Raw genomic sequence first — 25,177 nt, 5'->3', positions numbered from 1 at the left:
CAAAACGATTTTAAAATTTCATGCATTAATAGACCAACCAACTTACTAAGATCTACATTTTGGGCCGCATGTCACAGAAGAATATTCGAAAAAATTGAAAACCGGATTGTCGACAATTTCCCTGCGCTACTATTCGCCAACAGAAGTATACTGCGGTTATCTGGGAATAGTTTTTTTCCGGCTATACGTGTATGCGGCTATAGGATTACTAACAATAAAAATACAAATCACTCCAAAGTTGAATTACTCATTTCAAAAAACTTATGTAAATTACCAGAAAAACACTTCATAGAAAAAGTTTTCTATACAATTCATCTGTGATCTGGGAGCATTTTTCCGGCGGTTTAAACTGATTGCACAAATCATCAAAAACATTTCGCGTTAACTTTCTTTGCAGCAAAAACAACAGTCTCAGTGAATGTCTTAAAACAGAATCTTTCTTCGTCTTGGGCAACAGATACTGTTCAAAAATGAAATTGCGGAATTTTGCGTCATTCCTGAAGTTTTCAGCCATACCCGCTAATGAGAAAATAAACTGATGCTGAAACATGTCCGAGTAAGGAAGCTTTGTGTCGGCTTGAATAACACTATTTAGAACCCGTAAGAGAGCGAGTTGGTTTTTGGTTCTTGCAAGATGGTTCAAGTAAGCCCCTGCAATATGTACAGCAATTTTGCTGTTCTCAATTCCTTCAGTAAATGCCGCAGGAATTTCTTCACTGTAAATTGAATCAGATACTTGTTCGGATTTTTTCGAGGCTTCTAGCTTCAACATTCCCGCGGGGTCAATTAATTTGTTCATTTTTTCCACATTATCCTCTACGGGTTTGATGAGATCGTCCACAAAAAGACAGAGGAGAGAGGGACAGAAGTTGCTGATGATTTTGGGGTCAACTTTTGGTTCTTTGAAGTTCTGTTTGTCTATGATCTCCCATGCGGATATGCCTAGAGTGAGAAGCCTCAGTAGCAGTAGTGTGTCGTCATTCCGTTTTGGGAACTGTCCTTTGCGATTGGCGAGCACTTGAAGTTGTCTGAATACACTGTGTACTAAAGTGTTCACTGTGTAAGGATCACACACTATCATTGAGACGTCACCTAAAACATGTTATCAGTTTTAAAGCAATAATCTTGGACCAACTTAACAAACCCCAAGTTAGGGAGGATTTGACGGGGGTTGAGAAATTAGACGATAAGCAATTTAGACGGAAATACTTAAAAGGAGGTGGCCAGTCGTTAGGAAGAATGGTCTAAAAGCAGAATGGGTCTAAGAGTAGAACCGTAACTGTAACTAAAACTAAAGTGGTAATTTTAACAGGTCAATTATAATTTTACCTGGTAATTTCTACTAAATGATGGAATTTTCAATTGTGAAGTCGAAAAGAAGGGGCGAAAATCTAATTTGAGAAAAAAAATTTTTCAAAAAAATAAAAAACAAAGATATTCAATATTACAAATGTGTGACCCCAAGTTGCTCGTCCAAACTTTCCTTGAAATTAATAATAATTCAATTAAAAACAAGCCCTCTAGTCACAATCATTTTGAGCCAGAACAGCAGTTGTCCGAATGAATTTTCGAGAGAAAATTATTGACAATGTCGCAAAAAACCCTACAGTACCGCTGAAAAAATTATATGTCGAAGAATTACAAGAATCAGATCAGAGATTTTTGGCCCCAAATTACGATACTATTCGGCGAACTATGCAACGAAAACGGACCAAAAATTTACCTAAGTCGCCGAAAATTTTCGAAGATATCAAACTTGAAGGATCGTGGACAATGACTCTGAATCGTCAAGATTTTCTACTTTATCAAGGTCAAGGTATGTTGATTTTTGGTATCAAACAGGGTCTTGATTTTTTGGTGAGAAGCCAAAAAATTTTGTGTGATGAAACTTTCAAAAAAAATCTACAAAAATTTGGTCCGAAAAATGCAACGAAATAATCGGCTTTCCCTTGATGCCCGACACCATCGTAACCGATTATGAAATCGGGGAGCAGTTCGAGAAGTTTTCCATGCTTCGGCACATTTTGGATGCTATGCATCTACCGAAAAATTCAAGAATTTGGACTAAGTTGCGATTACAAAACGGACAAAAATTTCAAGATATTGCCAGAAAACTTTTCAGTCTCGCATATTTACGTGTTAACGAGATAAGCATGGCGTTGGCTTATTATCAAGAAGAAATTCAAGAAAAAATCAATTCTTGCAAAAAATTGGAAAAATTTTCGACTATGTTTGGAATTTTTGGATTTTGGGTCTAATTCCAATGGATTTATGGAACGTGTTTGACCGCCCTGTGGATATTCGAACGACCAATAAGTGCGAAAACTGGAACAGAGGCTGGAACGATCTAATTGGAGTTCAAAAACCAAATTTTAGGACTGTCCTAAAAAAGTTAACAATTCAAGAATTGGAGTCAAGAGTAGAAGTTCGACAAATTTGCCGTGGCGAGGCTCCGCCGGAAAAAAAACGAGCGTTTCGTGAACTTTCGGCTTAAAAACTCTTATTTGGACGGCCAATTTCGCTGGATACTTATTGGAATGGAATCGCTAAAATTTGCCGAAATATTTGAAAAAACTCAATAAACTTAACTTACTCCAACTGATGTATATTTTATTCTAATAGTTGCGTATTGATTTTACCATATAATTCAACGTTTTTGTGTATTTTAGTACTTTTCTGCTCTTAGACCATTCTGCTTATTGCTCCGCCTCCTTAAAAGGAATATAGACGATTTCGCAAATCTGCAATTGTGAGAAAATTGACGAAAGTGAGAGAGATTAAAATTGTTTGCAGACAAATTGCTCGAGAAAAATATATTTGTTTGCAGACAACAGTTAAATTTCGGTAGCCAAAAATTTTACAAGTCAATCATGCATAATTTGTTCAATTCGAAACTCTCTTGTAATACTCCGATTTGACATTTTTTGTTCATTTAAACTAATTGTTTTGATTGGTATTGACATTTTATGTTCTTTTTGTATTTGTGAAACTTGACTCTTATGAAAAAATTTTGTTAGCCCTTTCCTTTTCATAGCTTTTTCGTCTAAAATGCCAAATCTGTACAAAATAAATTTCGTCTAATTTCGTTTTTGTAGCATCCATCTAATTTCCTAGGCCCCGGAATTGACACTTCTTGGACCAAGTTAGGAGGAGATTGTTCACTTCGTAATTAGTCTATTATTGTCTTTTGTTTGTTTGGGGGATTTTTCACTTGGTCAATTAGGGAGAGCTTGTTCATATGAGCCATCTGAATTTTCATCTGTTGCTTCTAACCTGCTTATTGCTACCAATGAAAACTCTTTACTTTTTCTTGTTCCATGTTCACGTTCATAAATATTGACACAATTTGCGATCTAATCTTAAAAAAAAAATTGCTATTTTTATTTGCATCAAATGTCATATTGTTAATTTCACTCATAAAACTGAGAATTAACAGCTGACAAAAAATTGATCACTTTGAAACACGGGGTTTCTAATCATCGCTTCCTCAAACGAGACCGTATCGTTTTTTTTTTAAATTGAACTCAGAATTGACCCCTTCTTATCACTCTACCTAGCACTCTGCTCTGGTCTTTCTTTAGGGAATGTACGAAGTTGCACATCTCCTTGGCCCTTTTTGAGTCCACTTCGCGCTCCTTTAGACAGGCATCCATGCACCATGTGAACCTAAAATACAAATTAAATTTTCATAAATAAAATGTTAAAAAAAAACGTTGCACTTTGTAGCGAGGCAAACTCAGTTGTCTCAACTACCATCATGTACGACATACCCGACACAAAAACATGCTATTTTTAATTATGGCTTGCAGGATGTGTATATTTTGAGCCACCCTGAAATTTTTATTCTTATTTGGATCATAGATCATTTTGAGTTGATTAGAACTTCTTAAATCCTCCGGTAGAACTGAAAACCTCAGGTGGAACGTACCAGGCACTGGATTTGTGGAGGGTCAAGAAAAACCAAGTGCAGATGGGACTCCTGAATAAAATAATTCACAACCTCTCCCTTCTCACAATAAGATCTTCTCACAATCGAGATGTAACAGTAACGTGATAAAAAAGACTACAGACTGGCTACCATCGCAAAACACCATGTAGATTTTTCTTAGTATTTATTATCACACATTTTTATAAGTTTCTCGAGAGAGGCAAATTGCAAACTTTTTTGTACAATTCAGCTGTAAGCATTGCTAATACTGCTACTCATATCTTCAAATACGTATCACAAGATTAGGCTGAACTGTAAAGCCGCCCCTCAGTGTTCGAAAAAAGTTCTATCTATTTCATAATACAAAAAGCAATCCAGAGAAAAATAAATAGTTTATAATATTCTGTTCTCTTGTCTTCAAAAAATGTACGAGTTAGGTCTGGCTAGAGAATTGCTCGTTCCAAAGGGATATTGTCCGCTACATTACGTGAAAACATCTCGTCCCGAGCCAGAGAAAATTCGGTGTTTGGCTTACGGCCAAATTGCTTTATGAACGAACACCCTATAAATCGGTGTTTATATAAGTGCATATCGTCAATAATCGTCGAAATTGCCGATTGAATGTCAAAAAAATATGCGACTAATTTCATAGTACCCAGCTTCCGTTTTATAGCCTGGATAGACCGCTCCACTAGGCCCCACCCGCGGTGATCTACAACAGGACAGAACGTATGTGCAAATCAAATCTTTTCTTGCAAAATCCGGATAAAAAGTTGTTTTTCAACCCCGAGAATCGGTCAGAATCGGATTAAGGGATACTTGATGTATCCTTCCAGAAAATGGATCATTTTCTTTGCACCCGTAGAATGAGTGACAAAGTGGACAAGTATTTAAACCTATAAATTTGCTACTGAAACATACAATTCCTTCCCGTTTTTGAGCAGAATAGGGTCCGCTACGTCCAGTTGCAGTTCCTCGTTGGGATCTGTTAGATTTGACAAAAGATTAGAGGAGTTGAAAGCTTTTAATGATTTTTAAGTTCTTATCGTAGGCTGAACATTCTCGGTAGTCACAGCAAAAACCGAGAATCTCTCGATGCATTCAGGGCCACCAGAAAAACTCGGCCGCTTCAATTAAGGCTTCTGGCCGGGATGTGAGCGATGTAGGCAGTTGATAACGGCTTTTCTTTGACAATTATGAATTGCAATTTGACAGCCCACGATTACACTATCATAAATAAAGAAGGCAGAATTGTAGAAGCTTGAGTAGTTTTCACCCAAATTTGTTTAAAACTTGTTCACCCTTTCTATATTTGTTGAAAATACATTTTCTCATCGGGTCAAGTTGAACGTCCACCGTGGTGAGCTCGCTAAAATCAGCATCAAAAAGGTTAGCGAGTGGTTGAAATCTTCCCCCTGGTGTGACTACGGGTACATTTGCTTGAGCAATCCGGCCGACCTGATGACCGGCCTTCATTATCCGAGCGGGGTACAAGGGCAATTTTTCCGTAATGTCGCTTGTACTAGTAGTCGTTTGTACGGTGACATCTAATTTTTATCTGCTGCGACGTGAACGAGGCCTCTTTGTCGCAGTTACGTCATCGAATTGTCGGCCTACTCCGTCCTGATTTAGCCTGCGGTGGAATGCTGAATTGCTCCATGCTTCAATCAAAAAAAATCCAGAAACATAGAGCCGGGAATAATTTCTGATGTACTAGTTTTTGCCTGCTTGCTTATAGATATTCGTGAAATCTGCGTGCATGTCTGCGTACAACGAATCAGAATGACTTCCACATAAATTAAAGCCCTCTTGCGGTGCGGCTGCAAAATGTTTTTGTTCATGTCACCCTCTTGTGGTGGGGACATTTTAACATTCAAGTCTACTAATTGGCTGATTTCTGTGCCGCCTTAGTTGCGAGTTTGGCCCGATGTGGCGATAAATCTAATACTGCGTTTTGATTGGAACCGATTTCTGCCGTTCAAGACGTTGAATTCTGCAGACCCCGCAGCGTGTAGAAAACCGAAAAGTTTTGCCTAACACATCCCATATCTTGACCAACGCAGATATAGAGGACTCTCATTTAGGCGTTAAATGACAACGAGCGCGAAGAATTCCGCGACGAATAAGTTCATTGGCTCATTTGAACAACTTAGCAATCTTTTGTTACCGATTTCAAAAAATGCTTTGCCGAATGCAGATGAAGCTCTGCAGAATTTTATGGATAAGTAAAAAGTTTTCCATTTTAATTCGGCACTTGTTTCCGCTCTAAGGAAGCGAATTGAGGACGTCCAATTTTTGTTGGGGTTCTTTTGGGAGACGGCGATGGGGACAAAATCTTGGACGACAAAACTGTTTTGATTTTGTGGCTCCTTGGAATGGAATTTTTTCGAATAACTCCTTGACGGAGTGTTTGAGGGCACTGTTGAAGAACTGACTTTGCTTCTTCGCTTTCCCTGAAATCCTTGTCGCCGCACCTGATGAGACCGCCGATCCGGCGTCATCTACCGACCCTACGTCGGGAGGTGCCAACGCCGTCTGGAGTTCTCGGTCTGTTTCCAAAGGTAACGATTCTTTTCCCTTTCTGTCTGGTCTTGCTTCGGAGTAGTTGCTGGTGGGCGTTTCACCGTTTTTGCCAATGATGTCGCCTTGGCGGTAGATGTCACTTTTGGTTGAGTCTGGACTTTGGCTGTCGCCCTACCTGAGCTCTTGGAGTAAAGTACCGCTAGTTCCGGGTCCCGGTTTATATGCCGGCTAGTTGTGATCAGGCGAATTTTCTCCCCCAAATCTGCGTTGAGTCAATAAAGACCTAGCCTTTACTGAGGAAAATAAAAACTTTAAGACATCTTCCGCTGACGAGGAGGACACTGGGGATAAGTCCCGCCGAGACGGAATTGTCCTGATTTTTAAGCGCGGAGTCGCTGATTTGTTTCATTCCGGTGGGTTGAGAAGAGCTGGGCTGTTGCTGCGGGCCTAAATGCTCATGTCAAGAGAAAAATGTTTTTTTTTTCTGATGACTCATCTTTTCGGTATTATGCATATTTCCAGTCACTTCATCGGTGAATGGCTTAAAAAGAGACGAGCCAGATTTCCGATCAATAATTTGCGGAATACACGGATACTAGAGAAACTATGAATAAGATTTTTCCAAATTATTTTGTACTTCAATAGTCCTGAGGATCTCACTCGGCAACGAAGAGTTCCTGATTCAGAGCGCAGACTCGATGCTAAATTCGATTATCTGCTATTCGAGTAAGTGATCGGAGAGCTGCTGCGAAAGAAGCTTCCTCTGCTATTTCCGGTCCTGCGCTTCTCTGCCCAGATTCTCCAAGGAAACGGTAGTACTCAATATCTGTGATAGGAACATTTTCGTGACAGGAAATTAATTTTGATGAATTTGTTTTGGGCCGGGACTAAATGAACTTAATCATTATGTCAAACGTATCATCAGAACGTAACCAGGAAGAAACAAATCTAAAGAATTGAAAATCCGGCCAAAAATTCAGCCAGAAAAATCAGTAGGACCAAATAAGCTTTGTGAAAAAATATTTAGTACAGAACAATCAACAATAAAAAGTAACTAACAGCGAACTGGAAAAAAGTTGAGGAACAAGGATCCTGAAAAAACTAGATATATATTTTTGAATTTTCTAGTTTTAGTATATTCAAAAAATTTATTACACCTGAAATCTTCCAGTTTTTGAAAACTATATTTTTGGTTAAAACCTCTAACAAACTGCTGGAAAACAATCAATCAACGCAAGGAAACCGAATAAAAAATGATTCAAGGAAAAATTAAATGGCCTTAAAATTTCTTTGAATTTCAAGATCAATTAATCAATGAGATTTTCTTTCTATTAAATCAACTGAAAATTGGATCAATAGACGAAAGTTTTATTTCGCTGGAAGAGCTGACAATTAATATCCACTTTCGAAATTAGAACTCGATCACGTTTTTCGCGACCTTTACATTTTTGCTGTTCGATAGGAGGTTGCCTTCCTTCCAACAAAAAAAAGAAGGGAAAAAATCAATCAGCGAAAAATCAAATTCGCGCCTGATTCAAATTTGAGACTTTTCCAGAAAAAATCATCCTTTTATGTTGTCCTTCTACGTATCAGTACGTTCATTGACTCTTCATAAAACTAAATAGATTTGAAAAAATGCATCATTTGATAAAAACTTAATTGAACTCAAAAATCAGAACAGCCAAAAAATGGAAAAGTGTAATGAACTCGAAAGACTTGACTTTTTTTGAATCTCTGAAAGTCCCACAAAATATATATATATATATATATATATATATATATATATATATATATATATATATATATATCGGTGTCAGGACTATTTGCCCCAAGTCAATTGGCCCTATGCCAACTTGTCCTATACTAACTTGCCCTACATGGCAACTTGTCCTATGCCAACTTGCCCCACATGACATTTTGTGCTATGCCGTTTTATCCCATACTTAACACTTTTACTTGATTCATTGATGTTCAAATTGAGGACCAGCAAGTGCTAATGTACACTGGACTCGTTTCGAGATAACAAAAGACTCTAATCGAAAATATTCGAAGCTGAGCTTAAAAAACCATAATTTTTGGTAATTACACGCCAAACTTTGACAATAATCCACAATTAGCGCCTTTGAAACAAAATGAAACACGGCTAGTCTTTCATTTTTCTTCATTGTTTACTATTTCGTTCTTAAACATCCACTTAAATACTTCAACATAAATACTATGAGTCAACTTACGCGGGGAATATCTCAACGAAACAAACGAACGCTAATTATTGACGGACACGATTTCACAAAAAAGCAGACGACAAAAACTACTGAGCACTGGAGATGCGCAAGATACAGTTCACACAAATGCCGCATGCTCGCCGTCACAGCAGGAGATGAACTCGTCTCAACAAAAAATGAGCACAGCCACGATGTTAGACCTGGGAAAATTGAGGCAAACCAGATCATGCATCAAATGAAAAAAGAGGCCAGGCAGCAAATTGTACCTGTTAGTAGTAGTATAATTGCCACTTGTCTCCAGGAAGTAACTGATGAGAAAGCTGTTCAATTATCCTTGCCCAGTCGTGCAGCAATAAACAGAACTCTTAACCGCCAGAAACAGAACTTTGTCCCGTCCATGCCAATCATTAAAGACAGGCATTTCATAATTCCGATGGAATATTTTGATTTCTGTTTATTCGACAGTGGAGTTATGGATCCAGAGCGAATTTTGATTTTCGGTGATCGAGATAATGTTCATGCCCTCCGAGTTCACAATTCTCTTTGGCTTTGCGACGGCACATTCAAAATTTGCCCAATGCAATTTTACCAGCTTTATACCATTCATATTCAAATCGGTGGATTTTACCCACCATGCCTTTATGCTCTACTGCCAAACAAAACTGAACAGACGTATTCAAAATTCCTGAAAGCCATCACCTCTGTCTCTGATAACGCGCAACCATCGAGGATCCTTCTAGATTTTGAACGAGCTGCCGTAAACGCCTTTACAAGTGCGTTTCCAGAGTCTTCAATCAAAGGCTGTTACTTTCACCTCTGCCAGGCCTTTTTACGCAAAATTAACGAGCTAGGCTTAAAGAATGCCTATGAAAACAACTGCGAGCTAAGCTTGGCACTGCGTTTAATACCCGCTCTCAGTTTTGTTCCAACTGATTTAGTGGAACAATCGTTCGAGAGCGTCATTGAGGAGATTGAGCATGTGGTGGACAGATTAGATCTTGAGCAAAGCCTGTCAGATAAAATTGACGAACTTGCCTCATACTTTCAGAGAAGTTATATAAAGGGCGAAAAAGCAGGCAACCGTTATTCCCTATGAGTCTCTGGAACCATTCCCAAGAAGCAGCGGAAGGCTTGATACGAACGACAAACGCCGTTGAAGGTTGGCATCTTGGAGTGACAGCATTATTTCAAGGGAGCCACCCAAGCCTCTACACTTTCTTAATAAGATTCAAATTGACTCAGCAAACCAGAAGTTCAACATTTTGAAGGCTATGGGGGGAACACAGAATCAAGGGCGGAAGAAATATCGGGACATTCATGAAAAAATCAAAAACATTTCTAGTAATTTCAACAAAGACCATGTTGTTGACTATTTATATGCACTAGCTCATTTAACTCTTTCGTAGTTTTTAAATTGTCGGCATAATTTCCACTTAATTGTCGGCATTTTGTTGCATTTTTAATTGATTTTTAAAAAATCACCACTTTTTTCAACTTATAGCCATCGTACAGGTTCCAAATTTTGAGAGATGATAAAGGCCAATACTGCAATAATTTTGCTCTTTCCCTCACCCCGCCCCCTATTCTGGGTTACCCAGTATAGGGGGGTTTAAGGGGCGAGGCAGTACCTGCGGTTTTCCATTTCATCGATTTCATACTAAAATTGTTTGACTTCTTCAAGTTTTGAACTCTTGACTTCTTGATTAAGAGTGTTGTGCACTATTAACTATGCTATAGAAGCTTACAAAATCAGCAATCAATCTTTGGAAATATTTAACTCGACATGAAAATTGCATTGAAATTTTGCCGCTTTCATTTTGTTCATGCATGCTTTGAACTCATTTTGATTCAGCGCATGTTTAAATGATTCCGCATTTTGTTTCAAGCTTAATTGTTCAACAAAAAAGTCTTTCATCTTTATGCCGACATTATGTTCTACGAGGATATCAAAGAAATGGGGCAAGTTTCATTTTTTATTATATGGGACAAGATGGCATTGGACTAGTTGTCATCTGGGGCAAGTTGGAATCGGACAAGTTGGGCTGGTACAAGTTGACTTGGGGCAAAATGACATGTAACCTATATATCATGCTGAAGCTCTCATATTGTTTTAGCCCAATTAGAGAAAATTGGATCAATATGTAATTTTTCATTCCGGATGAAAATCTAAATATCGAAGCCTTTTTCGAACTTGCAAGTCATTCAAGTATTTTTTGCACCATTTTCGCTTTATTGTAAATAACGTAATTTGCCTGCATTTTAGCAAATAAATTTGAATTGAAATTAAAAATAAATCAGAAGTCAAACGGTCAAAAATCAAATTTTAGCTGGATCAAGCAAAAAAAAACTAGATCACGTTTTAGCCACCTTAAATGTCAATGACCACTACGCTTATTGGCACGTAAAAAGAAATCCACATTTCGTACCTTTTTTTTGATATTGAAGAGCAATATACATCTTGTTGAAATTAGTTCGCAAGAAAAATTGAAAAAAAAACAAGACATGATTCCAAATCCACTGAAACACTCTTGAATCTTTACTCGGAAATAAAAATAACTTTGGCGCCGCGCATTCAAGTTTAAGACAATAAGAATATTTAACAACCGTTGAAAATTATTTTTACATTTAAATTGTATCTATTTTCTTCCTCTATCTTCATTTTCTGTACAATAAAAAGTATATTCGACGACGGATTTGGGCATCTGAAACATCATGATCCTCTTTCCTATCGCCAGGAAAAAATCACAGCTCTTGTATCCTTTGCTATCACAAAAATTAAAACAGAACCATATATCAGTTCAAGCTCCGAAGTCATTAGATTCAGATGTACTCTATATACTCAAATCTACCATAGGCACACAGAATAGGCACAAAACTTTTACATTTTATACAGAGCTTAAGCTGACCCCTGGGTACAGAAATAGGATCAATGAGTCCTGAGCGGCCAATTTCCCTCATCTTGAGAAGTTAATTTGCGCTTTGCAGGATCTTTTCAATGAACACACTATGACCAGGTCAATATTTTGCGTGCGCTGCAATCTAAAACTTTCTAAAATTATTCCTATTTTTGGAATAGAATAGCCACTATTTTTATTTACTTTCTAGGCTGCATACGTTTTGAGCACAATTTCATGTTTTTTAGAAGAATTTTGTTGCGAATGATTTTTTCCAGCTGGGTTTGAAATCTTTCGCTAACATAAGCAAAAAAACAACATTTTTCGCAAGTGTTTAACAGAGCGATACAAAAAACATGCCACGAACATGTAAGCAAAAAATAATTATATCTGTACACAAACTTAATACAAGGATAGCCGGTTGCTGTGCAAGTAGCACAAAATGTTTCGACTATATTCATAAAAATTACAAAAAAAAGTTCTTCAAATGATCAAGTTCTTCAAATTACCTTTTTGTACGAGTGATGATAAAACTATACAAAAGCATAAAAAGTTAGTAAAATAGGCATAATCGACAACAGTTGTCTTCAAAAAAAGAAAAAAAAAAAAAAAAAAATTTAAATAAAAAAAAATTCTTGCCAGAGAATTGCCAAATAGCGCTTTCAAAACTATTTTCCGTTTGGAAAAAAAATGAAATTTTATAGCCTAAATGACCAATTTTACAAGTTATTACTTTATTCGGTCGAAATAACACGAAAATCCAAAATTGTTTATTGTCGTCCGAATCTCGAATGAAATGGCTTCAATATGATGTTACGCAACCCAGTCCGATGATTATTTTTGGTACCTGATTTTGCCTTCAAAACAAAAAGAAAACATTAAAACTACCCTAATACAAAGGCCTCCCCATTTTCAATATGACGAAACAAAAAAACTATAAGAAACAAATTTTTTTTTCTCAAAATTTTCGAAAAAATGAGTTTCCCAGAGTAGACATGACCTTCATTTTAAAACTGCTACCAAATTTAAAACTACAAAAAGCTCATTTTAAAACTACAACCACTCGAAGCAGTGAAATTATTTTTTTTTCAAAAGTTCGTAATCAGAATTAAAAACTTCCAATGAGTACAGAAACAAATCTCTGACTCACTGATATTCGTTAAAGACTAGACTTGGAAGTTAAATCGATTTATACACCGTTAGGAACAATAACAGAGGCGCATCTGATCTGTGCATCACTTGCGATAACAAAAGTGTAAGAGAAAATAGCACTACGCTCGAGAACTAGCAAAGACAATTTCAAACAAATTAACCATTGAAATAGGAACTAGAACAACGTTTAAAATTACTAGTATTTCAAGAGGAGTTGATTTTAGCATTAAAAAAATTATTATCAGATATTTTTCGATCTCAAAAATAAGACAAGTGCATCACTTGCGATAAAAAAAAGTATAAGAGAAAATTAGCATGACGCTCGAGAAGTAGCAAAGACAATTTCAAACAAATTAACCATTGAAATAGGCAACTAGAAAAACGTTTAAAATTGTTAGTTTTTAAAGAGGAGTTGACTTTGAGCATTAAAAAAAATATTATCAGATACTTTTCGATCTCAAAAGTAAGACAAGTGCATCACTTGCGATAAAAAAAAAGTATAAGAGAAAATAGCACGACGCTCGAGAACTAGCAAAGACAATTTCAAACAAATTAACAATTGAAATAGGAACTAGAAAAACATTTAAAATTTTTAGTTTTTAAAGAGGAGTTGACTTTGAGCATTAAAAAAGTTATTATCAGATATTTTTCTATGTCAAAAATAGGACAAGAAATTAGGTAATTAAGCTGTCAGAATAAAAGCCGACACCCAATAAACTGAAAGTCAACTTAAAATTTATGCGATAAATCTTCTCGGAAAAAATTACATGTACCACCCAAATATGATCCACGAGTATTGTCTATGTAGTGCATGTAAAGTGTTATACGCAATTTGGAAACTAAACCGACATAGCTTAAGTCGACAGCCAAGATGCCAAAATAATATCAGTGAAAGTATCGAATTTCTATAATTATACATACACATGTATTAGTAGAGATAGTCCGACGAAAACATCAGTGGTGATAATTCAAAAATGAACGTTTCACCGCAAGTTTATCGAAGAAAAAAAAGTCTATTCTGGACTCGAATCCTAGACAATTTCGGATTACAAGTACACAAAAATGCAAAAAAAAATCAATTATGAAGAAAAAGTTGGACGATTTTAGGATTCGAAACGGATACATCACTTGCTATTAAATCACAAAAGAATCTGAGCAGCACACATTGAAATTGAACGCTAAAATATGAACTCAAATAGGCTGGAAAAAAATGAACAAGTATTATAACAAGCTTTTGCTTGGGTAAAAACCAAAGGAAACTTTAAGTCTTTTGCCGTTTTACCACCATGATATTGTAGATTAAGATTAAGACCATATATCCACGGTGGAAAGGACCAACACAAGAGCTGTACAGCTCATCACGGCGCACCGCTGTTGTTCCCCTGTTTAAGAACTTCATGCAATTTTTTTTTGTTATTTTTCTGGGCTGGGTAATGTTGCTTCACCCTCAAGCAACGAGCACGGATCATGGTGGGCCTCGAACATCCGACCTTCCGAGACATTGTAAAGATATTTTCTTAAGGCCCGATCTACATATTTTATTGAAAACTAAGTACTTGAGTAAAGTTTTAAAAAAGTTCAGAGAGCTCACAGAGTTTGTTCGAGTCAATGAAGACTCTTTCCACAAAAGAACGCGACCTAAATAAGGAAGACTCATTAGGTTCGTTGACAATTACAAACCAAAAAAAAAAAACTGGCGACACATGGACTGAAACTAAAGCCTTCCACTCAATAGCATCATTTTCAAGCATCTACACCAAATTACCCCGCTCATCGTCAAAATAGAAGACAACCCATTAGATGATTGATTTCCATAGCACTGAATTAGATAGAAACCTAAGCAAAACGATTATTAAAATGATGTGCTATTTTATTAGAAATATTGTTGCATAATCTTTTACACAGAGGCAAAGCAGAGCTTGGCACCACTTGCGATATAAAAACGTGTGTCAGAAATACAGAAAACAAAAATTTACTGTAAGAAAATTTTTTCAAAAAAAACACAAACAGGTACAATCTAGCCATTCCATAACCCTTGTGATTCATAAAAGCTGTTGACAAACTCAAACCAATCGAATGAAACATTGACGGATAATCAACAAACCGCCATATCTTGAAGCCGAAATTGCATAGGAATTACGTAAATTACATCGGAATTAGGTAACAATTGCATTACAACAATGACAATCTGTTGCTATGTTGCACAACAATATTATTTTCGGCTTGTTAGTATGGTAATCCTATTTTCAGTTTGTTGGCCCTTCCGCTTGTTGGCCTACCACCGAAACATTTCTGCAGAAAGAATATCTGAAATTTTTTACGCCGTAGCACTGGTATATCATAGAATTAAAACTTCAACCAATCAGCACTATTTTCTCAGAGAAATGTTGTGGTTGAAAATACCGTACCTGTAGCAAGGGTCCACATTGGTAATTAGTTTCTTCTCTTCGTCATGAAACTTCATCAGCAACTCCGTCCTCAAAGTACAGTAGTGTACATTCTGCGTCTTCACGAACAAAGTCCTCAAAAACTGCAATATGACGTCATACAGATGAATGTTATCACCAATGAACTCAGTTAACCTGTTTGACCACAGATTACTAAAGTAGGCCCCTGGAAAACAAGCATCACTTTCTGTTTTCCAAAAAACAAAGTATTCAAAATCTCCACATCAGTATCGCTAACCTTTTAGTAAAAGCGGTAAATAATTGACGGTGATATATTACAATAGCTGGTAGGTTCAATTTCAATAGCTGGATCGCTTTTGCTTATACTTCTCACATTTATTATAATTTGCTTCAAAAGTCAAATTTTTTGGCAAAAGAAGTGCGAAATCTGCATCTTTGAATAGCATTTTATTTGGCAGAGTAATGTAATTACAAAACTATCTTAAGAGTAGTACAATTGATTGAAAATGAAAAGACTATATTGTGCATTATTATTATTATGATTACTATTATTATGATTATGATTATGATTATGATTACTATGATTATGATTACTATGATTACTATTATTACTATTATTACTATTATTACTATTATTATTATTATTATTATTATTATTATGATTATTATGATTATTATGATTATTATGATTATTATGATGATTATTATGATGATTATTATGATGATTATTATTATTATTATTATGATTATGATTATTATTATGATTATGATTATGATTATTATTATTATTATTATTATTATGATTATTATTATTATTATTATTATTATTATTATTATTATTATTATTATGATTAGTATTATTATTATTATTATTATTATTATTATTATTATGATGATTATTATTATTATTATTATTATTATTACTATTATGATTATTATTATGATTATTATTATTATTATTATGATTAGTATTATTATTATTATTATTAGTATTATTATTATTATTATTATTATTATTATTACTAGAGTGTTTTTTTTAACAAGTCAAAACACTATTCTTTGAGTGTACTCTGACAGCATCCAATTACAGGGTTCGTAATTAAAAATTTTGTATTCAAGTTTTATATTCAATAAAGTTTTTTATTCAAGTTTTTTATACAAATTTTGAAGAACCATAAAATTTTGTTAAGTTTTATAAAAGTTCTTCGTAAAATTTAAAATGAACTAAGAAACGTCACATCTGGGAAACTGAAAGTAATTGAGCAGTCGCATTTGGACGCAAGATTTGCAACTCCTGAGAGTAACTTCAAATTTTGTAAAATTTTTCATTCGATTTTTAAATTCAAATTTTGAAAAACAATTAACATTTATGACATTTTTTTAATATCTAAGTTTATAATGAATTAGGAAACCTCAGATCTGAGAAACTGAAAGCAATTGAGCAGCCGCATTTGGACGCAAGATTTGCAACTCCTGAGAGTACCCTTACAGTACCCAAGTACAACGTTGGGAAACTCAGATTTTGAGAAACTTCACTTAAGTCTTTTTTGATGGCAATTTTCGCAATCTTTGAAAGTACACAACTACAGGGTTGGGAATTTCACTTTCACGAATTATTTTGTAATTTCAGTTTTCTGAAAATTTCCAAAAAAAAAAATTGTCTTATCTCTTAAACAAAAATAATTTGGGCATTCTTAAAAAGAGGCCGAATTTGAAACCCCTGAGATTACTCTGACAGACCCCCAACTTCAGGTTAGGAATTTCAAACTTAGAAGAAAAAATTTAATTTAATTTTGAGAAAAACTTTTTTGAAAAAATCACAAAAAACGTCATATCCAATTTAAGAAGCTGGCTCAAGGGGTGAATTTTTCAAACAGCTGGGAATTGTAAAAACTTGAATCCATTTTTAAAACTAAAATTCGAAGTTTTTTCGGGCTACTTGCACTCTTGTTACTAGAAAGCGTTATCTCTTGTTACTAGAAAGCGTTATTTGCTTTCTTTTTGGCAATGGATTTGAAAAACTTCAAAAAAAAATGAAATTCAAATCGTGAAAAATCTTATTTGAGAACCTGAAAAAAAGACAAAGAGGCGCCTTCACTTTGTTCATTGGCGCTTAATAATACGACTCTGCTGGTCGAGGATCAAACCAAGCTTAGCTTTGCAGCTCAGTTGATGACGCGCATCGAACTCTATCCAAAAATGCTCAAAACTTGGGCAAACGTTTTTTCCTTTGAGGGCCACAATGAAAAATATTGCCCATTATTTTTGAAATTCTTGCTTCAGCTGATGAAAATCTGAAATGCGATGTAAGTGTTTTGATGGGGCCTACTATAGCACTCTATAGCCTCTACCTTTTCACGACTGATCCCTGTCTTCTCAATTTCGGTGCTGACGTCATAAACGAGTTCTGTTCACTCGTACTGTACATAACTGCTTCTTTACTTTTGATGTACTCGCTCAACAAGGGCGATATTTCTTCACCAAACAAATTCTGATTTTTCTGCCAAATTTGACGCTTCACACTCAAAGCACACAACTTGTGCCTGTAAATTAATTTATTTTTCTCAATTTTTGTCAAGATATTCTCTGGAATTTCGGGAAGACGTGACAGAGCATCGAATAAAATATCTTGCAAAGGCTCAAAATCAATCAAAACAAAATTTTTCTCGACAAGTGACAGAATAACTGGGTTATTTCCTAGTGTCGGTTCCGACTTTTCGCCACTGGATTCACCGGCTTCTTTTTTGGGAGACGTATTTTTGCCAACGTCATCTAGACACTTTCTGAACTGCTCCTTGAGAACTTCAATTAGGGAACTGTGAAACTCGCGTCTCGGTATGTCGTGCAAATCTATCAAGGGCAGTGCTGGTCTCAGAGAAGGTAAGAGGACACTGTTTCCGGTTTTTATATCAGAATAAGTGGTACACGATTTTCTTCTCTCCGAGAAAAAAAACCATGCTCAAACAACTATCGAGATGGTATGGATTATGATCATTAAAAACTATTAATTGAGCCATTTCAAAACAAACTCTTTTATGTCTTATCGTACTCTCGTTTAAAATAATTGCTTAACACGCGCAAAATATTGCGACCTTCTTATTCTGATATGACCTGTTGTCGCTTTGGAAGCGACTGATCCATTCCTCTGGGTCCTCGCAACATGACAGTTGTTCCGTGATGAAGTCGGGCCCAGGAACTCCAATATGTTCCAGCCCTCTTGGCATTTCCAAAACGAATTCGTGCAACAAGACAGATTGAACTGAAAAACTCGGCTGTTTATTTTTTAGCAACAATATCTAGATATGCAGTATTTTTTAGTTGACAGACAAACTCAAAACTTAATCAGCCTTCTGAAATATGTTTTCCACCTAACCTAAGGCCGATATGCATCAATATTTTGGGAGAAACAAATTAAGATGCATATCATCTCAAAAAATATCGCATACTTTTTTCTCTGATATTTTCCTCCCGTTCTCACTCAATTTTAGAAAATTCTTCTTTCTTAAGCTCTGTAGATCGTTCCACATCGAATCCCTTGCATGAACTTTTGAAGCAAAAAAGAATGCATTAAAAAGATCACAGCTAAGAGAGAGTTCGGAAAACAACATCAAACGCAACAAAGCCGGCACGTCGAATAATTTTTTAAAATTCAACTTCGAGAATAAGGACAGATAGGAAGCTGCTATTTACAAGCAAGCCAAAAAATCGAACCACTAATTATTTGAAAAACGGAAAGATGCTTTTAAGAAGATGCTTATGATTTCATATGTCAGGACTGAAGAAACAACATTCCGCTCAAAGCCTCATAGTTTTGGCCTCTGTGCCCATTTGACCTCAGACTTATAACATAGGCGCTACGCGCAATACACCGAAGGCATAGAAACTGAAGCAAAAACCAAACAACTTGAACAACTAATAATTGAAGAATAACAGTTCTAGAACAAAAAATCGTACTAATACATGTATACACCAAAATTTTGCTATATCGAGAAAGAGCCTGAAATAACAGTTCTAGAACTAAAAATCGTACTAACACATGTATAGGTTAAATTTTTGATATATCAACGAAGATCATAAAATAACACTTCTAGAACTAAAAATCGTACTAACACATGTATACACCAAAATTTTACTATATTGACAAAGAGCCTGAAATAACAGTTCGTGAGCTAAAAATCGTACGAACACATGTATACACCAAAATTTTGCTATATTGGCAAAGATCATGAAATAACAGTTCGAGAGCTAAAAATCGTACTAACACATGTATACGTCAAATTTTTGCTATATTGACAAAGATCATGGAATAACAGTTCTAGAGCTAAAAATCGTACTAACACATGTATACACCAAAATTTTGCTATATTGACAAAGATCATGGAATAACAGTTCGAGAACTAAAAATGGTACTAACACATGTATACAATAAAATTTTGATATATTGACAAAGATCATGAAATAACAGTTCGAGAACTAAAAATCGTAATAACACATGTATACACTAAAATTTTGCTATATTGGCAAAGATCATGAAATAACAGTTCGAGAGCTAAAAATCGTACTAACACATGTATACGTCAAATTTTTGCTATATTGACAAAGATCATGGAATAACAGTTCTAGAGCTAAAAATCGTACTAACACATGTATACACCAAAATTTTGCTATATTGACAAAGATCATGGAATAACAGTTCGAGAACTAAAAATGGTACTAACACATGTATACAATAAAATTTTGATATATTGACAAAGATCATGAAATAACAGTTCGAGAACTAAAAATCGTAATAACACATGTATACACTAAAATTTTGATATATTGACATAGATCATAAAATAACAGTTCGAGAACTAAAAATGGTACTAACACATGTATACGCTAAAATATTGCTATATTGACGAAGAGCCTGAAATAACAATTCTAGAGCTAAAATCGTACTAACACATGTATACACCAATATTTTGCTATATCGACAAAGAGCCTGAATAAACGTTGTAGAACTAAAAATCTTACTAACACATATATACACCAAAATTTTGCTATATTGACAAAGAGCCTGAAATATTGACAAAGGACCTGAAATAACAATCGTAGAACTAAATGTCGTACTTACGCATTGTAGATCAATTTCTATAGCTATAATAAAATACAAAAGATTGTGTTTGTATGTGTAGCAAAACGCCTCCTGTCGTTTCAATCGGCCAATCGTAAATAAATAAATACATAAATAAATACATAAATAAATAAACATATAAATAAATAAAAGCAAAACTGAAATGTACAAATAATTAAATTAACATGAAAAAATATATATGAACAAATAACCAAACAAACAGACCCATAATATGAATAAATGAAAATAAATAAATGAAATAAATACACATACATAAATAATAAAAGCAAAACTAAATGAAAGAAAGAATAATTAAATAAATATAGAAATAAATATCAACAAATAAACAAAACACACCTGATAAATAAATAAGCAATAAAAAAATAAATCAATACATAAATAAATAAATAAATACATAAATAAATACATAAATAAATAAATATATAAATAAATAAAAGCAAAAGTGAAATGTACAAATGATTAAATAGACATGAAAAAATATATATGAACAAATAACCAAACAAACAGACCCATAATATGAATAAATGAAAATAAATAAATGAAATAAATACACATACATAAATAATAAAAGCAAAACTAAATGAAAGAAAGAATAATTAAATAAATATAGAAATAAATATCAACAAATAAACAAAACACACCTGATAAATAAATAAGCAATAAAAAAAATGAATCAATACATAAATAAATAAATAAATGCATAAATAAATACATAAATAAATAAATAAATAAATAAATAAATAAAAGCAAAAGTGAAATGTACAAATAATTAAATAGACATGAAAAAAAATATATGAACAAATAACCAAACAAACAGACCCATAATATAAATAAATGAAAATAAATAAATTAAATAAATACACACGCAGAAATAATAAAAGCAAAACTAAATGAAAGAAAGAATAATTAAATAAATAAACAAAACACGTGATAAAAATAAACAAAAATAAATATGTACATACATAAATTATAAATAAATATAAGCAAACTAAACATAATTAAATAAATAGAAGAACAGATAATTAAATAATTAAAGATGAACAAATAAAGAAACAAACATACGCAATCACGTGACATAGCGCGATATAGTCCAGCCCACATGATAATTGATAACTGTGGACGTTATTTGTCGACACTTGACAACAGACAACATTATAAAAAAAAAACCCGTTACACGATACCATAACACCTTGACTAAAGTCTTCGTTGTAAAAAGGTTCCATTAACACGCAAGACAGAATTTAAATTTTCATATCCAGAGCCAACGCACAGAGAGGCGAATCAGAGCGTCGCACCATTTGCAGTACAACAAAACAGCACGGAAGAGAGCCAAAAGAAATTAAGATGAGGTCACACGGTCGAAAAAATTGACATAAAAACATCAACCAAAATTTTAAAACGTTTGTTCGAGTGAAGTTCAATTGGAAGACATTAGGACGAGAAAATCAAATGACAGTGTCAAGCTAGTATTGAAACAAACTTACGGTTACTTAAGAGAAAATACTTGGCTAGACGACGGTTCAGCCGAAAAAAATAGAACCCTAAAAAAATCCTAAATTTTTTATATCTTAAATCAAAAAAATTTTTGGAAAAATTTTAGGCCCCCTTGCCGAAGCGAAAACTCCCCTCCAAATATTTTCTACCTCCAAGCGGTAAAAAAAGAGATAATACTTAGGTAGACGACCATTGATCCGAAAAAAAAATCGTAAAATGTTTTGATTATCAAAAAAAAATTGGGAAATGAGAAAAATAGAATTTTTTTTAACTTAGAGGCGATAAAAAAAAAAGGAAAGGTTTTAAACTTCACGACGCTCAAGCACTTGGAAAGAGGACTTCAACCGATGTTACCTCAAAAAAAATCGTACGTTTTTTTGTTAAATTTATTGCACCGTTTTGTAAAGGTATCAATGTTGTTGAACTTGAGCATTCAAAAAATTGCCGCCACTGTCTTATCGATTTCATAAATAATATCATAAAACTGTAGAAAACAATAATAAGACGACGGAATAAAACCGGCAGCCAATAAGCTGAAATTCAGCCGAAATAGTCCTGCAAACAAAATTGATGAAAAAGGTACAGCTCATATAGTATCCAAGAGTGCCATATACGTACTAAAGGGAAGGTGGTTTACACATTTTGAAAAATTTGCATCCAACGATCCGGGATTCAAACCCCTGACCTGTGAATGCAAAGTCGACGGCGTTACATCTAGACCAAGTGCGAAGACCAAGTTGTTTAAATTCAATAATAAAGCAGGTTGAAAATTTGTAATAGTTGTTTACGGAAAAAGTCTAGTTAACGATTACAAGACACTTGCTTTCGTAACTGTTAAGATAATTGGCTATTTTCTCTTTTGAACCAAAAATCTGAAAATTAAAACACACAATTTGGAAATAAAAATCAAGCTCTATTTTCTACTGTAACTTGCGTTCATTGTAGAAAATGCAAATTCCAGTGACTTAAAATACAGTCATGGGATATTGAATTTGCGTTTATGTCGTTCTATCTGCAATTATTAAAAATATAGGATTTTGACACATTCCCGATGAATATATTTGGAAGGATCTAACCGGATCAAAAACTGAGAGATTTCAATTTGAAGGCCTAAAAGAGCGAGTAAATCATACCTATTTTCAGAGATGCTCTAGCTCTGAAAACATCCTCAAACAAAAAAAATAATTTAAAATTATTGGATCAATTTGGTTCATAATGAACGATTTTTAATTAGTATCTAGGCTGATGATTTTCAATTAGTCTCTAAGCCGCGAAAAAACGACAGACAAACGAACTGAACATAAGCAATTAATTTGTCTCAAATATATGTCCATATTTCGTTTTCATATCTCAATCGCCAAAACAGATATGATCATTTTTTGACGAGTAAGATACGAAAAGGTCTGAGACAAAATAACTGCTTATGAGAACCCTGCGAATAAGATGTTATTTCGCCAAAATATCAGCTGAAATTGTTCGTTTGTTGGCTTATTTCGATCACCACCGCAAAGTTTCTCTTAAAATTTTGCGCTGGTGATCGAAACATTTGTTGACGCCGGACCAAGTTAATCTTCCAAATATTTTGTCTGTCGTTTTTCCGTGGGTTAGAGGCTAAGTGAAGATCATCAGCTGCCCTACAAACCAATTTGAGCCAAGAAATTCAAATTCCTTGTTTTGTTTTAGAGGCTGTTTCGAGAGCACAAACACCTTTGAATCTAGATATGATTTACTGGTTATTTTACACGCCTTCAAATTAAAAATTCTCAATTTTTAATCCGGTAAAACCCTTCCAATTAGTTTCATCTAGCATGTGTCAAACTATCATCCCTATATCTTCATTAATTGCACAGAACACGACAAAAACGTTAAGAAACAAATCCGTTCATTTACTCGTTGTAAACAAAAAGTGCAACTTCAATGTCGCGTGACTGCACCACGTATACAAAATTGAGAGGATCTCTTGATTAAAATGATAGCCAAAATGCAGCTGGAAATCAAACAATGAGCACAACGAGACCAAAAAAGCAACTTTCGAGCATTATAGCAAAAAAATGCACCAACTTAAACTCAAGTCCGGCAACTCAAACTAAAGTCCGGAAAAAAGTATACACTCACACAAGTGTAATAATAAATAACTAGTCATATAAAGCAATTCTATTAATGGGAAAAACTTGAGGTAGTTAATAGAACAACGCCAGAAAAAACCTTTTCAAGTCACGTTTCTTCCTTTATACATTACTTTCTATTAAAAACAAAGGGATAGAATTAATTGATGAGAGTCACTAAATCTGAAAGAAGTTAAATTATCAAAACATTGCACAAAATTAAAGCGAGTTAGCGTGTAAAGCACCTCCGGAGCTTCGAGATTTTGACAAATCAGTCATCTGTTAGATTCAGTCACCTGTTAAAATTAGCATTAAAAAAATCCCAGCACTGAGTAAAACTTCGCCTTCTAAGATAACCAAAGCTTCCGGTCGACGAACTTGCATTAGATAATCTTTGCTATCTTTAACCAGATGAAGATCACATCAATTACATCAGATCAGCATAAACCATTGAAAGAGACAGCCTGAAACTTGGATGAACAAAAATCGTTTGAATATTTTCTATTCGTTTCAAAGCCAACAGATAGTTGGAAAAGAGTCAATGAAGAAAACTAAACAGAAAATACTGACTTTTTTTTTTATGAAATAACTCAACTTTCGAATTTTCAATAGAAAAAAGATGGCCTTCGAAATTCTAGAACAATTTTTGATTGACAGTTTTCATTAAAGGAAGCAAATTTGAGAAAAACTGTATTAAAAAGTTAACTGTGAAAACTAAATTCAAATTTTCGAAATTAGAAGTCGATCATAATTTTCTTGAAATTTACAGTTTTGTTTGTTAGTGGAGTTTGCCTCCTTTTAACAGAGGAAAGGAGCTGAACTTAAAAACATAGCCAATCGAAGATCGGAAAAGAGTAAAGAACGCAAGTAAACGTATAAAAAAAACACTGACTTAGTTGAAAATAGAAAAAAAATAGATGCGCCTTTAAGCTCTTTGGATATCTAGAATAATTTATGAGTGGCACTTAACTGATAACATTAACTCAACTTGAGAAAACTGGATCAACAGGTAAAATTTTTATTCCGCTGGAACTAGAATTCCACTTTCGAAACTAGAAATAGTTCAGTTTTTTTTTGCGCCATTTCCACGTTTGTATTTGAAAGAGTGCTATTTAAGTCACTTTCAGCAGATGAATTTCAACTGAACTAAAAAAGTGCATACATACCTAAGTGCATTCATAAATGCATCAATATGAATGAAGGTAGATCTGTAGTTATTGGACCATTTCAAAACTTTTTCCTTAAAACAAAAAAAATCATAAAGACCAATATAATAGTTTTCACTACGTTTGTTACTTTTAAAAAGCAAAAGCC

General features: G+C 34.2%; 2 protein-coding genes across 2 annotated transcripts in view; one reads left to right on the top strand and one right to left on the bottom strand.

The window, feature by feature from the left end:
• Nucleotides 1-25,177, top strand: part of LOC134845246 (adenomatous polyposis coli homolog) — a 320,464-nt gene that overhangs the window by 74,786 nt on the left and 220,501 nt on the right. The window lies entirely within an intron of this gene.
• LOC134843787 (negative elongation factor B-like) lies at nucleotides 213-25,105 on the bottom strand. The gene is made up of 6 exons (XM_063860067.1): nucleotides 25,030-25,105; nucleotides 18,239-18,386; nucleotides 17,479-18,018; nucleotides 15,128-15,301; nucleotides 3,554-3,666; nucleotides 213-1,092 (listed from the first exon to the last, which is right to left on the bottom strand). The coding sequence occupies exons 1-6, from the start codon at nucleotides 25,037-25,039 to the stop codon at nucleotides 287-289; spliced, it is 1,791 nt and encodes a 596-aa protein (XP_063716137.1). The 5' UTR covers nucleotides 25,040-25,105; the 3' UTR covers nucleotides 213-286.

This window comes from Symsagittifera roscoffensis, chromosome 4 (genome assembly GCF_963678635.1).
Source record: "Symsagittifera roscoffensis chromosome 4, txSymRosc1.1, whole genome shotgun sequence".
NCBI classification, from domain to species: Eukaryota; Metazoa; Xenacoelomorpha; order Acoela; family Convolutidae; genus Symsagittifera; species Symsagittifera roscoffensis.
Note: the sequence above shows the minus strand (reverse complement) of the source record. Positions and strands in the feature narration are given on the sequence as shown.

Bases quoted from the DNA above. Each gene is read 5' to 3' on its own strand.
- LOC134843787 (XM_063860067.1), bottom strand. The intron at 15,302-17,478 runs GTAGAGGCTATA...GTGGTCAAACAG, and splicing joins CAGGGATCAGTCGTGAAAAG to GTTAACTGAGTTCATTGGTG. The intron at 1,093-3,553 runs GTAGAGTGATAA...AACATGTTTTAG, and splicing joins AGACCAGAGCAGAGTGCTAG to GTGACGTCTCAATGATAGTG.